Raw genomic sequence first — 13,291 nt, 5'->3', positions numbered from 1 at the left:
TTGTTTCATCCTACATGAACGCTATCATCACAAACTTTGACACAAAATTCAAATCAGAAATATTTTATCACAAAACTGAGACAAAACTAAATAAATTATTTTACCGATATGAGTTTGATTGCGCGTAGTTTATATCGTTGCAAAAAGTGTCTCAATTTACAGCCAAAATCTTACATAAGTTCCCGATTCGCATCTCAAGTTAGTAATTTATTTTATCTAACCTATACACAGGTTCCTCATGCAGAGTTCTGCACTGTGGCGAGCTCACTGAACCTATACCTGTCACCGCGGGCGTCAAACAAGGCTGTTTACTATCACCCCTCCTCTTTATAACGGTTCTAGACGACGTAATGCGTAGAGCCACATGCGAATCGCAGAGAGGTCTGCCATGGACACAGGAACAGCAATTAGAGGACATCGACTTTGCAGACGATCTTTGTCTGCTATCGACTAAACGCCAACACCTGCAGTCCAAAATTGACGACCTCGCCAGAGAAGCAGAAAAGGATGGACTACGCATAAACTGCTCCAAAACTAAAGAGATGCGCCTCAACACGTCGGATGATTGCGCCGTGCATGTAAACGGGGAGGCGGTGGAGAGAGTGAACAAATTCACGTACCTCGGCAGCGTCGTGGACCCACACGGCGGAACCGAGGCCGACATCGACGCCCGCATCAACAAGGCCCGGTCAGCCTTTGCGCAGCTCAAGCCCGTCTGGGACTCCTCCGTCATCGCTCGCCGCACTAAAGTTCGGATTTTCGAGTCAAACGTCAAGTCAGTACTCTTATATGGTTGCGAAACGTGGTTCGTAAGAGATGACCTAACAAGAAGGCTACAAGTGTTTGTCAACAAATGCCTTAGACAGATACTAAAGGTATTCTGGCCGCGAACCATCTCGAATACGGAGTTATGGAGACTGACCAACCAGAGGAGAATTGACTCGGAAATCCGGCTTAAGAAGTGGAGCTGGATTGGCCATACGCTGCGGAGATCCGAAGACCATCCACCCAAAATCGCCCTGACAAAGTGGGCTGCATCTGGCAAGCGAAAGAGGGGACGGCCAAAAACCACGTGGCGTCGCACTGTCGTGCAGGAGGCAGCCGCCCTCGGCATGAGCTGGCACGAAGTCGAAGGCGTGGCACAGGACCGGTCAAAGTGGAAATCTACACTTCGAGCCCTATGTCCCTGATTAGGGATCCCAGGACCTGATGATGAACCTATAAATGAGTATCAATCCTAATAATTTTTCACCAGTACTTACTGTTGCAGGGTTTTAAGCTATTAAAACATTGTTTTATAAAGTCCCGCCACTGTTTGCTATTCATAAGTATTCTGTTCTTGAAAATAACAAAATTATTATTTTCAGACAGCCAACAGTACTGAAGACTCCCAAAGCACTGAAAAGGATCAAGACGCTAAATGGGGCCGCCGCTACATATCAGGCCTGCAGCCGACGGGCGCCCTGCATGTGGGGAACTACTTCGCGGTGGTGAAGCCCTGCGTCAAGCTGCAGGAGAAGAAAGAGGACCTGATGGTCTTCATTGCTGATATGCACACACTCACTACACAACAGGTACGATGTTCAGGAATATATAAAAATATACCTAGCTGGATTATACTGATATAGATGACTCCAATAGAATTTTTACTAATTCTTGCCTGTCAGTCAAACTTTCTGAGCAGATACATTCTACGGCTATTTTGTATAATAGCATCAGCGTGAGTTAGTAATCCTCCACTGCTGAACATTGGTGTCACCCATGGAGTGCTACAAAAGGTGTCCCGAGTGATATTATACTTATGACCTAATGTAAAATATTATTATAAATTAATATTATGGTTTACACATTAATCATACACACACATTACACATTACAGGATGGTCAACTCCTAAGCGACAATGTACTAGAAGCAGCAACAATCCTGCTAGCGGCCGGGCTGGACCCGGAACAGACCACCCTGTGGGTGCAGTCGGCCGTCCCGCGGCACGCAGAGTTGTGCTGGCTGCTCACCTGCCTGGCCACACAGGCTCGGCTGCACCACTTGCCACAGTACAAGGAGAGGGTTGCTGCTGGTAATAATAATTTTATTTGATAGGCTTTCCACACATTGCCATTTCCAGGATCAAAAGTAACACATTAGGGTTAATTATATTGTATTTAGGTTTATCAATTTTCATATACTACAGTACTTTAATACAATAGTAATGGTAATGGCTGATTTTTAGATAGCCAGATAAATAATAATTGAGTTATAAAATTCATCATCATCATCACAATCTAAAACAACAATTCAGATGCTACAGAATCAGCGTTATCTGGGGAAAGCCCCAGATAACTTTTATGTATTTAATCATAAAAAAATCAGCCCAAATCACTATCTTACTATTTCCTGCATTTGCAAAACTCAATTTTTTTATTAACCAACACAATATATACAACATAACATACACATAGCCAAGTCTAAAGAAACACTTTTTACATTTTAAACATGCCTAATAAAACTTAAATTGACTACAATCTTAAAACATTTTTTTTTAATTTTAACAACTACATATTTAATATTTAGTCTTCTTCTTCTTCCTTGCCTTATCCTTATTTAGGGTCGGCTTTGTTGGTCATGTCACGCCATTTTACCCTATCCTCTGTCATATCCTCATTCACTCTACACTCTCTCATATTTTCTTTCACGCAATCAAGCCACGTCTTTCTTGGTCTTCCTCTCTTGCGCCTTCCTTCGGGTCTCATTTCCAACACTTTCTTTGTCACATAATCATCTTCTCTTCTCATGACATGCCCAAACCAAGAAAGACGATGGCTTTTCATCTTCTCCACTATAGGAGCCACTTTCATACTTCCCCTTATATACTCATTTCGTATTCTATCTTTTCTTGTAACACCACACATCCATCTCAACATTCGCATCTCTGTCACATGCATCCTTTTCTCATCGCATACTTTGGTTGCCCAGCACTCAGCCCCATACAACATCACCGGCCTTATGACGCTTTTATATATTTTGCCTTTGATCTTAATTGGCATCTTGCGATCACACGTCGTGCCGGTGAGTTGTTTCCATTTCATCCATCCTGCATTCATTCGTCTCGTCACATCCCTGTCAATACTTCCATCACTCTGTAGAAGGGAGCCGAGGTATCGGAAATCCTCACCTACTGTCAGTGGCGAGGTACCCAGAGATATCGACGCAGCTGAAGTAGGCCCTCCGAATTGACAGAACATATATTCTGTTTTGGTCCTACTCAGTCTCAATCCCACACTCTCTAGGGTATCTCGCCACTGGTTCAGTTGCACCTGTAATTCATCCCCACTCTCATCGACAAGCACGATGTCGTCTGCAAAGAGCATGCACCAGGGCGCCTCCTTCTGAATTGCAGATGTTAATGCATCCATTACCAATAAAAATAGGTATGGACTCAGGGATGAACCCTGGTGCACGCCTACTCTGACCTCGAACCTGTCGGTGACCCCGACTGCGGTGCGGACCTGCGTGTTGGCACCTGCGTACATGTCCTGAACAATACTTATGTACTTTACGGGTACACCCTTGTTCTGCAAGCACCGCCACAACAGGTCTCTCGGGACTCGATCGTAAGCCTTCTCAAGGTCAATGAACACCATATGCAGGTTTCTTTGTACAGCTCGAAACTTTTCCATCAATTGACTCACTGCGAATATGGCGTCCGTTGTACTCCTTCCAGGCATGAAGCCAAACTGGTTTGCCGACACTGTCGACTCCCTCCTAATCCTACTTTCGATAACCTTCTCATACAATTTCATCGTGTGTGCCATCAACTTAATTCCCCTGTAATTTCCGCAATCTTGAATATCTCCTTTCTCCTTATAAATTGGCACCAGATAACTCCCTCTCCAATCAGTTGGTATTGACTCCTCTGCGAAGATTTTATTGAAAAGATAGGTCAACCAATAAATACCATCATCTCCCAATAATTTCCAAACTTCTACAGGTATGTTATCTGGGCCAACAGCCTTCCCATTTCCTATTTTTCGTAATGCAAGCTTGACTTCCCATTCATTAATCTTATCTACCATTCCTAAATTAAGGCCCTGCGGTTCCGGTAAACCAACTCTATCATTCTCTACATTCAGCAATTGTTCAAAATAATTCTTCCATCTCACCTTTATTTCTTCATCTTTTGTTAATACTCTTCCATTCTCATCTTTCATACATCGTATCTGAATCATATCTTTTGCATTTCTTTCCCTATTACGCGCTAATCTAAATAGCGCTTTCTGTCCTTCCGGCTTTTCAAGTTGTTTATACAGTTCTTCTTGTACTTGGGACCTTGCAATCGCCACAGATGTTTTAGACTTCTTCTTCATAAGCTGATATATTTGCCTTTTCTCTGCTCTTAATTGGTCATCTGTTAGTTCTTCTTGCCAATTTTTAAATGCATTCTTTTTGTCTTTCAAGGCCCTCTGTACTTCTGCATTCCACCACCATGTTTCCTTTTCTATCTTCTTGACTCCTTTTGTCTCTCCCAGTACAGTCTTTGCCGATTCTCTTATGGTATTGGCGATGACATTCCAATCATCATCCACAGTTATGTTCTCATTAAATTCTACTTCTCTAATTTTTCTTACTATTCTATCTTTAAAATCTGCTGCAAAATTTTCATTTTGCAGTAGCCACCATTTGGTCTTTGGTACATGTTTTTGCCTATAATTAATTCTATTGAGATCAATATCTAATTCTACGACTAATAATCTATGTTGACTAGTTAGAGGCTCCCCGGGTATAACTTTACAATCCTTGACTTTTTTAATATCAGTTCGTCTGGTTAACATGTAGTCTATCTGTGTTGCATGTTGACCACTTTTATAAGTTATAAGGTGTTCATCTTTCTTTTGAAAGTAAGTGTTAACCAGAGCCAACTCAAATGCTGTAGCCATTTCTAATATGCACTCCCCTTCAAAATTTCTACTGCCAAATCCTTTACCTCCATGTACGCGTTCGTAGTCATGGTTATTCTTGCCAACATGCCCATTGAAGTCGCCTCCTATAACCAGCTGATCATCAGAGGGTACATTCATTAAGGTGGTATCAAATTCTTCCCAGAACTTTTCCTTTATCCTTTCATCACATCCAGCTTGGGGTGCATATACGCTCATAATAGTCAACGCCAGGTCGCCCAGTAAAATCCTTATGTAAATTATTCTATCACTGACTCTATTAATTTCTATTATATTATTCTTTAAATCCTTATCCAACACAATTCCCACCCCGTTTCTCTTCCCGTCTTTCCCGCAGTAGAAGAACTTGTATCCATCCGACAACTCTCTCGCCTTCGTTCCTTTCCATTTCGTCTCCTGTAGGCACGCGATGTTAATTCTCCTCTTCTGTAGTATGTTTGCAAGCTCTGCTCCTCTTCCTGTCATCGTGCCTACATTCCAGCTCCCTATTCGTAGCCTCCTGACCTGGACTCGCTTCTTACGTCGCCCCCGCCCAGGGTGGTGCGACAACCCTAGTCCACTTCTCACAGGCGCCGGGTGCTGCACCTGCGCGTCGCCTGCAGGGGACGCCCTAACATTTACATTATTTATTTGACGTGATATATTACGACGTGATATTGACGTGATATATATTTAATATTTAGTAACCCCCTTTATTCCCCCAGGCGGCGCAGACATAACAGCGGGCTCGCTCCTCTACCCCGTCCTGCAAGCGGCTGACATCCTGCTGTACCGAGCTCGCCTCGTGCCCGCCGGCGCCGACCAGTTACAACACGTGCAGCTGAGCGCGCTGTTAGCCAGGACTGCTAACCACCGCCTCGGGGCGCACTTGTTCCCCGCACCTGTGGCTGTACTACCGGGTATGTTTGTTAGATTTTTATCCACAGCTGTTCAGCTGCTTATTGTGATATGTATTCTCAGTATCTTCCTTTTATCGCATTGTTTTTTGTACATCTTATATTTTCCGCCGCCATTTTGTTTTTTGTTTTATACACCGCCATCTTGGTTTTTGCGTAATGCACTAGTCTGTGTAGATTGTGCAATCTGCCAAATCGCTGGTATAAGACTAAATTCCTCGTGCCTACGTTAGTGAAACAACATCCCGTGTCGGAGGTCCCAGCTGCAGCACGTGCAGCTGAGCGCGCTGTTGGCCAGGACTGCCAACCACCGCCTCGGGGCGAACTTGTTCCCTGCACCTGTGGCTGTGTTACCTGGTATGTTAGTTAGATTTTTATTCAAAGCTGTTCAGCTGCTTATTGTGATATGTATTCTCAGAATTTTCCTTTCATCGCCTTGATATGAGTCTATTCAATTAGTCTGTGTAGACTTATTGTGCACTCAGTTATCGCTAGATTAGACTAAATTCCACGTGCCTATGAAAGATGTGAGTTATGAGTATTAGTTTACCAGCTCCTTCATTTGAGAGCAAACTCCAATCCGAATTCGATTGGTGTTAATTTAGTTTTTCTTTTGCAGAGGACGGCAGCGATCGCATCAGAAGCCTGCGGGACCCGACCAAGAAGATGTCCAAGTCTGAGCCGAACGAGAAGTCCCGGATCCTGCTCACCGACTCTGATGAGCAGATCCACCTCAAGATACGGAAGGCGGTCACCGACTTCACACCACAGGTGAGAGGATCGTAGAAGATGATAGTTTGGTATAATAATAATAAATAATATGGTGTGCCACATACCACAGTCTATCGATTATCATAATGGTATTGTGATTGATCAGTAACTCTGTTTGTCTTTCGTTTTATAGTCAGAGACAGGTACTTTTCATACATCCCCGTTGCCGAGTGGGTCTATACCTACTACACTAACACTGCAATGCAGTCGTCTCTTCTACCCGACCTCCGCCTGATAGCACTCATCGTGTTATGAGTACGTTGTGAAAGCGTGCGCCGGAAATAAGGAACAGTTGAACGTCACCAGCCATCTCCCATTTGTTCATATCTAAAAGAGTTTAACATTAATGTGGTTATCATCCCCAGGTGACGTACTCCCCGGACGCCCGGCCCGGCGTGTCGAACCTGGTGCGGCTGCACTGCCTCGCGGCCGACATGCTGCCCGAGGAGGCCGTCGCCGAGTGTGACCACCTCACCACCGCCGACTACAAAAAGGTAATGTACTTATATTGAACTATATGAAGACCAGTAAAGACAAATACAATGACAGGATCTATTGTTTTACCCACAAAGCATTGTGGTTATACCCCCGGAGTGAGCTTATGTGAAACTGACTTTAGCTTAAACAGGAAAAATAATAAAATAAGGCATATGAGGACGATGATGATGAATATACAGACAGATCTTACTACCTAGTCTAGAGGTTAAAGTTCTTCCTACGCAGGCACTCATGTGTGAATATAATACAGGGTGTTGCAAAATTGGTATAATAAGCCGAAACCTACATGTGCAGCATGGTATATCTAAGCCCGAAACTGAAATCAGAATTTGGAAATTCGCGATTATTTTTTTTTCCATAGTAAAAAGTCACGTAATCAACAAAGTTTCTATGGAAAATGATTTTTTTTCGCGAATTTTCAAATTCAGATTTCAGTTTCAGGCTTAGATATACCATGCTGCACATGTAGGTTTCGGCTTAGTATACCCATTTTGCAACACCCTGTATAGCATTAGTCGGCTTTGTACGTCATGTTGGGCCCTCAATCACTCCTCTCTGTGCCATATTTTCAGGAACTCAATGCAGCTTCGACTTTATAGGCCTGTTTCCTCGGGTCTATTTAAAGCTTCATTTTAAGACAACTAATTAATCATCTCTCCGCAGGTGGTAGCCGCAGCGCTATGCGAGGAGCTGGCTCCAGTCCGCGAGCGCGCCGCGCAACTCCGCGCGCGCCCCGCGTTCGTCCGCGAAGTGTTACGCGACGGGGCGGCGCGCGCGCGGCGCATCGCCGATGATACGTGGGAGGAAGTCGCCAGTGCGGCCGGGTTGGATGTGGCGAAGCCGGATCTGGTTAGAGAGCTGCGTACTAGGATTTAAAGAGTACTAAGACATTAACGTTCTCACCTGGCAGCCACCTGGAAGGCCTAAAAGAGGCCGCCCAAAAACCAACCTGGCGACGTTCTGTGGAGAGTGAGGCAAAGGTTGTGGGGACGGAGTGGGAAGATCTCGCAGCCGCTGCCCAAGATCGAGTTGGATGGAGAAATCTTCTCAAAGCCCTTTGTCGCTGCTAAGGGATGTCAGGATGGGTGTGTGTAAGACACTAATGCAAAATAAGGTGTTATGTATTTAGACGTGTTAGAGAAATGACGAGTGCAATGAATGTCAAAGTGAATTTTGGAGTACACAGTGTATGTTTGTACAAATGCTGAGCAGCTAAGTCAAATATAGAGAATATTGTGGAAAGCTAAGCAACTGTTGTTTATCTTTTTACTGAATCACTTGATTTATTTGCAAAGCAGTGGTGTTAATTTATCAATGTAAATAAAAATATTTTTATTATGTTATAGTAGGTATAAACTTAAGTTGTTATAATAAAATCATGAAAATAATTTTATAAGTTGTTTTATTCTTACGATCGATTATAAAAATACTGATTACAATAATATGTATGGGAATTATTTACAAAATAAAAACTAACAAGCCTAGTATAGCAAAATAGCAATTAAAATTTTCAACTTATTTCTAAATTCAAGGCATTTTCTTCATTACACAACAATAAACATGGCAGTAGTCAATTATTATTTATTTGCACTACATTCAAAAGTCCCACAATCAATAAGCCAACTTTAAATTCAATTCCATAATTCTTCTGACTACCACAAACAATCCATGTCAATGACCCCTACATCCGATGATGCGTCTGATGCTGAACATGCGGATGCTGATGCAGTATCAGCGTGGTGGGCTCCGGCTGCGGCGGCGCGGGCGGCGGCGGGCGCGGCCGCAGTATACCCACCAGCTCTCGCAATAACTCCACAGCCTGAGACACCGACTCGGCCTGCTTCTCCGCAGCCAGGGCTGTCCTCATGGCAGCCTCGGCCAGTAACTCCTCAGTAGCCACCCCGGCAGCCTCGCTGATGCCTTCTCCATCAGACCAGGTCTCATCCTCTTGTGTTGCCCGTCGGTCTTCGTCGGAGTGACTATTGCGTGAAGCATTCTTGTTGCAGTTTGGAGCTGGAAAGGAAGCATGAATTTAAGAGACAATCTGTTGTATAAATCTGAAGTATCATCTAGCAAGTGCAATTTGGAGTACCTACAATCTTATAGAGACAATAAGTTAAGTATTTACCTTTATTCTGAGAGGCTATCAAAATTTTGTACCAACATAATTTTGCATAATAAAATGACTAACCAGGATCTGGAGCAGCTTTCAGCAGGTCCCGCAGGCGCTCCTCGTGGTGGGACAACTCCCCGAGGGCTCCGGCCGCTGCACTCTTCTTGCGAGCTTTGTACTTTATGTCTGCCCAGTACTGGAAGGATAAAAATTTGTTGAACTACAATTCACTATGTTATTGACTTATATATGTAACTACAGTGAATTAGCTTTTATAATGTGCCCTTACACACATCATGACATGATACATTGTAGCAATAGTTAAGAGGCATGCCAAGAACAAAGAGTATGCATGTGGTACATCTTGGGAGAGGTCTAACCCTTTTGGGGTCATAATACTTAAGGAATAGTGGGATGTTATAGTTCTTAGGTATAGAGGAATGTTAAATATAATTAAATTAAAAAACCGCCACACACCCGACACCACTTATCCGGCGACTTCTTGGTCCCTCCAGACTCGTCGGCGGCGGCGTTGATGCGCTCCGCAAGCAGCCGCCACAGCTTGCTCGAGCTGAACCGCGAGTAGAAGCTCTGCTTGCCGGCCGCGAAGTCCGGATGCTCTTCCATGAAGTTCAATAACACGTCCAGTTGCTCAGCGCTGACGCGGCCGCGGCATACCGCTCCGCCGGCGGGGTTGGGCGCGCTCATTGTGCTTCAGTTAAGGTCATAAGACGTGTTTGGGCATGAAATAAGGAATAGATCACTGTAAATCCGCAATATCAACAATGAAATTGTGGAAACTACTGGAAACTGGAATTTTTGTTTGATCGACTTGACATTTAATTTGACAGCCACTACGTTCATGTAGGTAGTAATTTGTTTACTTCAAATCATGACATCTCCCATACAAATTTTGGTAATGTTGCCAGGAATTAGATTTTTTGCTGACCTTGTTTATTGTGCTACACTGGTTTCCTTGACTACCGATATAAAATGAAATTTATTTGCTTTTTCAAATTTCTAAATAAAGACTGAGATTACTGTGAAAGGTGTTAAAAAATGTTAAAAGAATATCAAGCGACCCATCTCCTTGCCTTTCTTAAATTCAACTAGTTTGCTGTGTGTGATCTTACTACTCATCCATGTATAGCTGCCCTACTTTGGTGCCTATTCATTATACATTTCATGCCATATCATCGTTCAGGATTCAATAAAGCAATAAAACGAATGCATAAACATAGTGTTTATCCCTTAGTAGACCACAAGAAGGCAGGAAATCACCTAAGTAATTCTTCTAGCATATCATACTTTCTACCTCAACGACATAGCTGAGCATCACAATCCACTATGAAGATGAGGCGATGACGTCGCAGCAACATGAACCGCTACGTTGTGCTTCAGCAGCTCGGCGATGGCACGTACGGCTCCGTGGTGCTAGCGCAGCGCCGCGACACCGGCGAGAAGGTCGCCATCAAGCGCATGAAGCGCAAGTACTACTCCTGGGACGAAGCCATGAACCTGCGCGAGGTCAAGTCCCTCAAAAAACTCAATCACGCCAACATAGTAAAACTCCGAGAAGTTATCCGTGAGAATGATACCCTGTACTTTGTGTTCGAGTATATGCGCGCTAATCTGTACCAGCTTATTCGGGATACTGAGCGGCCGTTCCCGGAGCCGGTGCTGCGCAATATCGTGTATCAGGTCCTTCAAGGTCTCGCACACATGCACAGGCACGGGTTTTTCCATCGTGATTTAAAGCCAGAGAACCTGTTGTGCGCAGGGCCTGAGTTGGTGAAGATTGCAGACTTGGGGCTGGCGCGGGAGGTGCGCTCGCGGCCACCTTACACCGACTACGTCTCTACACGTTGGTACCGTGCGCCTGAAGTTCTGTTGCACGATACTCGTTACGGAGCACCCATCGATCTGTGGGCGCTGGGGTGTATTGTGGCTGAGTTGTACACGTGCCGACCGCTATTCCCTGGTAATTCGGAGCTAGATCAACTGTACAAGATATGCGCAGTGATGGGCACTCCGCAGCGGGACTCCTGGCCGGAGGGCTATGCGCTCGCCGACGCGCTGCGGTTTCGCTTCCCGCAGTGCGCAGGGGTGCCGCTCGCTCGGGTTGTGCCGACGGCTGGCCCACCCGCCCTGGCGCTGCTTGGGGCTCTGCTTCGTTATCCTCCTCGTGAGCGTCCTACTGCGCCTCAGGCACTACGGTAATTTCATATTTATTTCTTAGAAACTATACTTTCTATATTTTATGTATGTAACTACCTAAGTAGGTTGCAAGCATTCAAGATGACGAATTTCCGATATTTAGCCTATGAAATATTATCAACGAGTATTATTCAATCATGCATTTTTTTCCAGGTATCCGTATTTTGCGGTGGGTGTTGGACTAATTGCCCCGCAACCACCTCCTTCGCGACCTCGAAGGTGCTGTAAATAATTAATTACCTACATAGCTATACAAACGTAAACAGTAATTACTAGAATGACCTTCCTGTAAAATCTTAACTAACTACGATTGTTTTTATTTGTATACAGAAGTGGCGCGCGAGAGCCAGTAGAGATCATTTCACAGCCGCCGCAACCGCAACCGGCACTTCCAGCCCCACAGCAACCGCTGCGCGACCATTTTGCAGATATTTTAGGGTAAGTACTGAAACATTTCCTACCTAACTACCTACTGGACTAAGCTAATTTCTAAGGTCATAAAAATATAAGTAGGTATAAAATTTATTTGCCAATAACTACTACCGTGACTACCATTATAAATGTCATGATTTAGTTATTGTGTAATTTTCAGCGGAGAAGTGATCCACGAGAACGAAGGTGAGGAGAGACTGGCTTCGGCGAGGGCACTACGTCGGGTGTCCAACGCTTACCGGTATGGAAATAGCCTAAAATAACTAACGTGTCTAACGTATTTAACTGTCTTAAATTCATGGTCACCCTACACTACAGTGAAGAGCACTGCACTGCATTTCAAATATTTAAGGCGCCGCAAGTGCTACTACTATATATATATATATATAGCTACTACTATACTAAAGAGAGACATGATGCTGTGCTATACTTACTTTTATGTTGATAAATGCTGACCAAATCTAACTCCTAAAATGTATGTATATCTCCCTCTACGCATAGTTCGGGCGCGGAAGGCCGCGGCGGGCGCAGCGTGCTGGCGCTAGGCGGGGCGGTGGGCGGCGGCGGGGGCGGGGGAGCGGGAGGTGCGGCTGCCGCGTACCTTGGAGCCGCGCGGTACGTGGCGGGAAGCCGTATCGACACGTCACTGTTTCATCCACTGCCTTTACGGGCACATCATGGTGAGAATGTTGTTTTTTTTTGTTTTTTCCTGTGTTGATGGTATAATTATGTAGCATGCATATGCTGAAATTATTCTATACTTCCTACTTTTAGGTAATAGAGGCTCTTACAGATAATAACGCGCGCAGATAAAGAAACAATATTAAAATGGCTGCCATTACATAAGTGGTAGTTTTCAATAAGTACTCCTGCTACTGCCAAGGGTGAGACTGATGCTGTCCAGCCGCCATCTTGATATTTTTCTTCATTCATGTGGCTTATATCCTGTGTGATGGTCCACAGAAGCAGCCACAGCGGCCGTCGGCAGCGGCGCGACGCGGGTCGACTGGGCCGCCAAGTACTTGAGATAGAGACAAACGCACTGTGTGACATTATGATTATCCAATTATACTGGACAGTTGTTGTAAATAGTTACTTAACAATCTGCATAATTTTACTAGTAAAGTGGAGTTTTCATTCTTAAAACATGTGTTTTCTTTTCAGTTTGTACCTACCCTCATTTTGTTTCAAACATTGCATATTTAGGTACTATCCTAGTAGGTATTTATGTTTATGGGCAACTAAGACGAAATATCTGTTATGTAAGCCTACATAAATAAACTTGTTATTCACACATGTTGTTACAAAGACTGCTGTTATATAAATAAGGTTGATTGCCACTAATAATGAAAATGACCTAGTTATGATTCCTGAATTATAATCTACACTAAGATTTCAGGAAAGTATCAGT

General features: G+C 44.1%; 3 protein-coding genes across 3 annotated transcripts; 2 read left to right on the top strand and 1 right to left on the bottom strand.

The window, feature by feature from the left end:
- Positions 1-80: 80 nt before the first annotated feature.
- Positions 81-8,506, top strand: LOC119693477 (tryptophan--tRNA ligase, mitochondrial). The gene is made up of 7 exons (XM_048631658.1): positions 81-198; positions 1,368-1,574; positions 1,880-2,075; positions 5,658-5,852; positions 6,469-6,620; positions 6,986-7,114; positions 7,782-8,506. Exons 1-7 carry the CDS (start codon positions 109-111, stop codon positions 7,992-7,994), a joined length of 1,182 nt encoding a protein of 393 aa, XP_048487615.1. The 5' UTR covers positions 81-108; the 3' UTR covers positions 7,995-8,506.
- On the bottom strand, positions 8,504-10,027 carry LOC105382267. Its single transcript, XM_038117069.2, has 3 exons — positions 9,709-10,027; positions 9,310-9,427; positions 8,504-9,131 (listed from the first exon to the last, which is right to left on the bottom strand). The coding sequence occupies exons 1-3, from the start codon at positions 9,937-9,939 to the stop codon at positions 8,800-8,802; spliced, it is 681 nt and encodes a 226-aa protein (XP_037972997.1). The 5' UTR covers positions 9,940-10,027; the 3' UTR covers positions 8,504-8,799.
- A 146-nt stretch (positions 10,028-10,173) lies between these two features.
- Positions 10,174-13,026, top strand: LOC105382266 (serine/threonine-protein kinase ICK). The gene is made up of 6 exons (XM_038117057.2): positions 10,174-11,447; positions 11,602-11,667; positions 11,779-11,886; positions 12,041-12,121; positions 12,382-12,560; positions 12,844-13,026. Exons 1-6 carry the CDS (start codon positions 10,609-10,611, stop codon positions 12,909-12,911), a joined length of 1,341 nt encoding a protein of 446 aa, XP_037972985.2. The 5' UTR covers positions 10,174-10,608; the 3' UTR covers positions 12,912-13,026.
- Positions 13,027-13,291: the final 265 nt, after the last annotated feature.

The sequence above is a fragment of the Plutella xylostella genome, chromosome 29 (genome assembly GCF_932276165.1).
Source record: "Plutella xylostella chromosome 29, ilPluXylo3.1, whole genome shotgun sequence".
In the NCBI taxonomy this organism is placed as follows: Eukaryota; Metazoa; Arthropoda; class Insecta; order Lepidoptera; family Plutellidae; genus Plutella; species Plutella xylostella.
The sequence above is the reverse complement of the archived record's forward strand: the minus strand, read 5'-3'. Positions and strand labels throughout refer to the sequence as shown.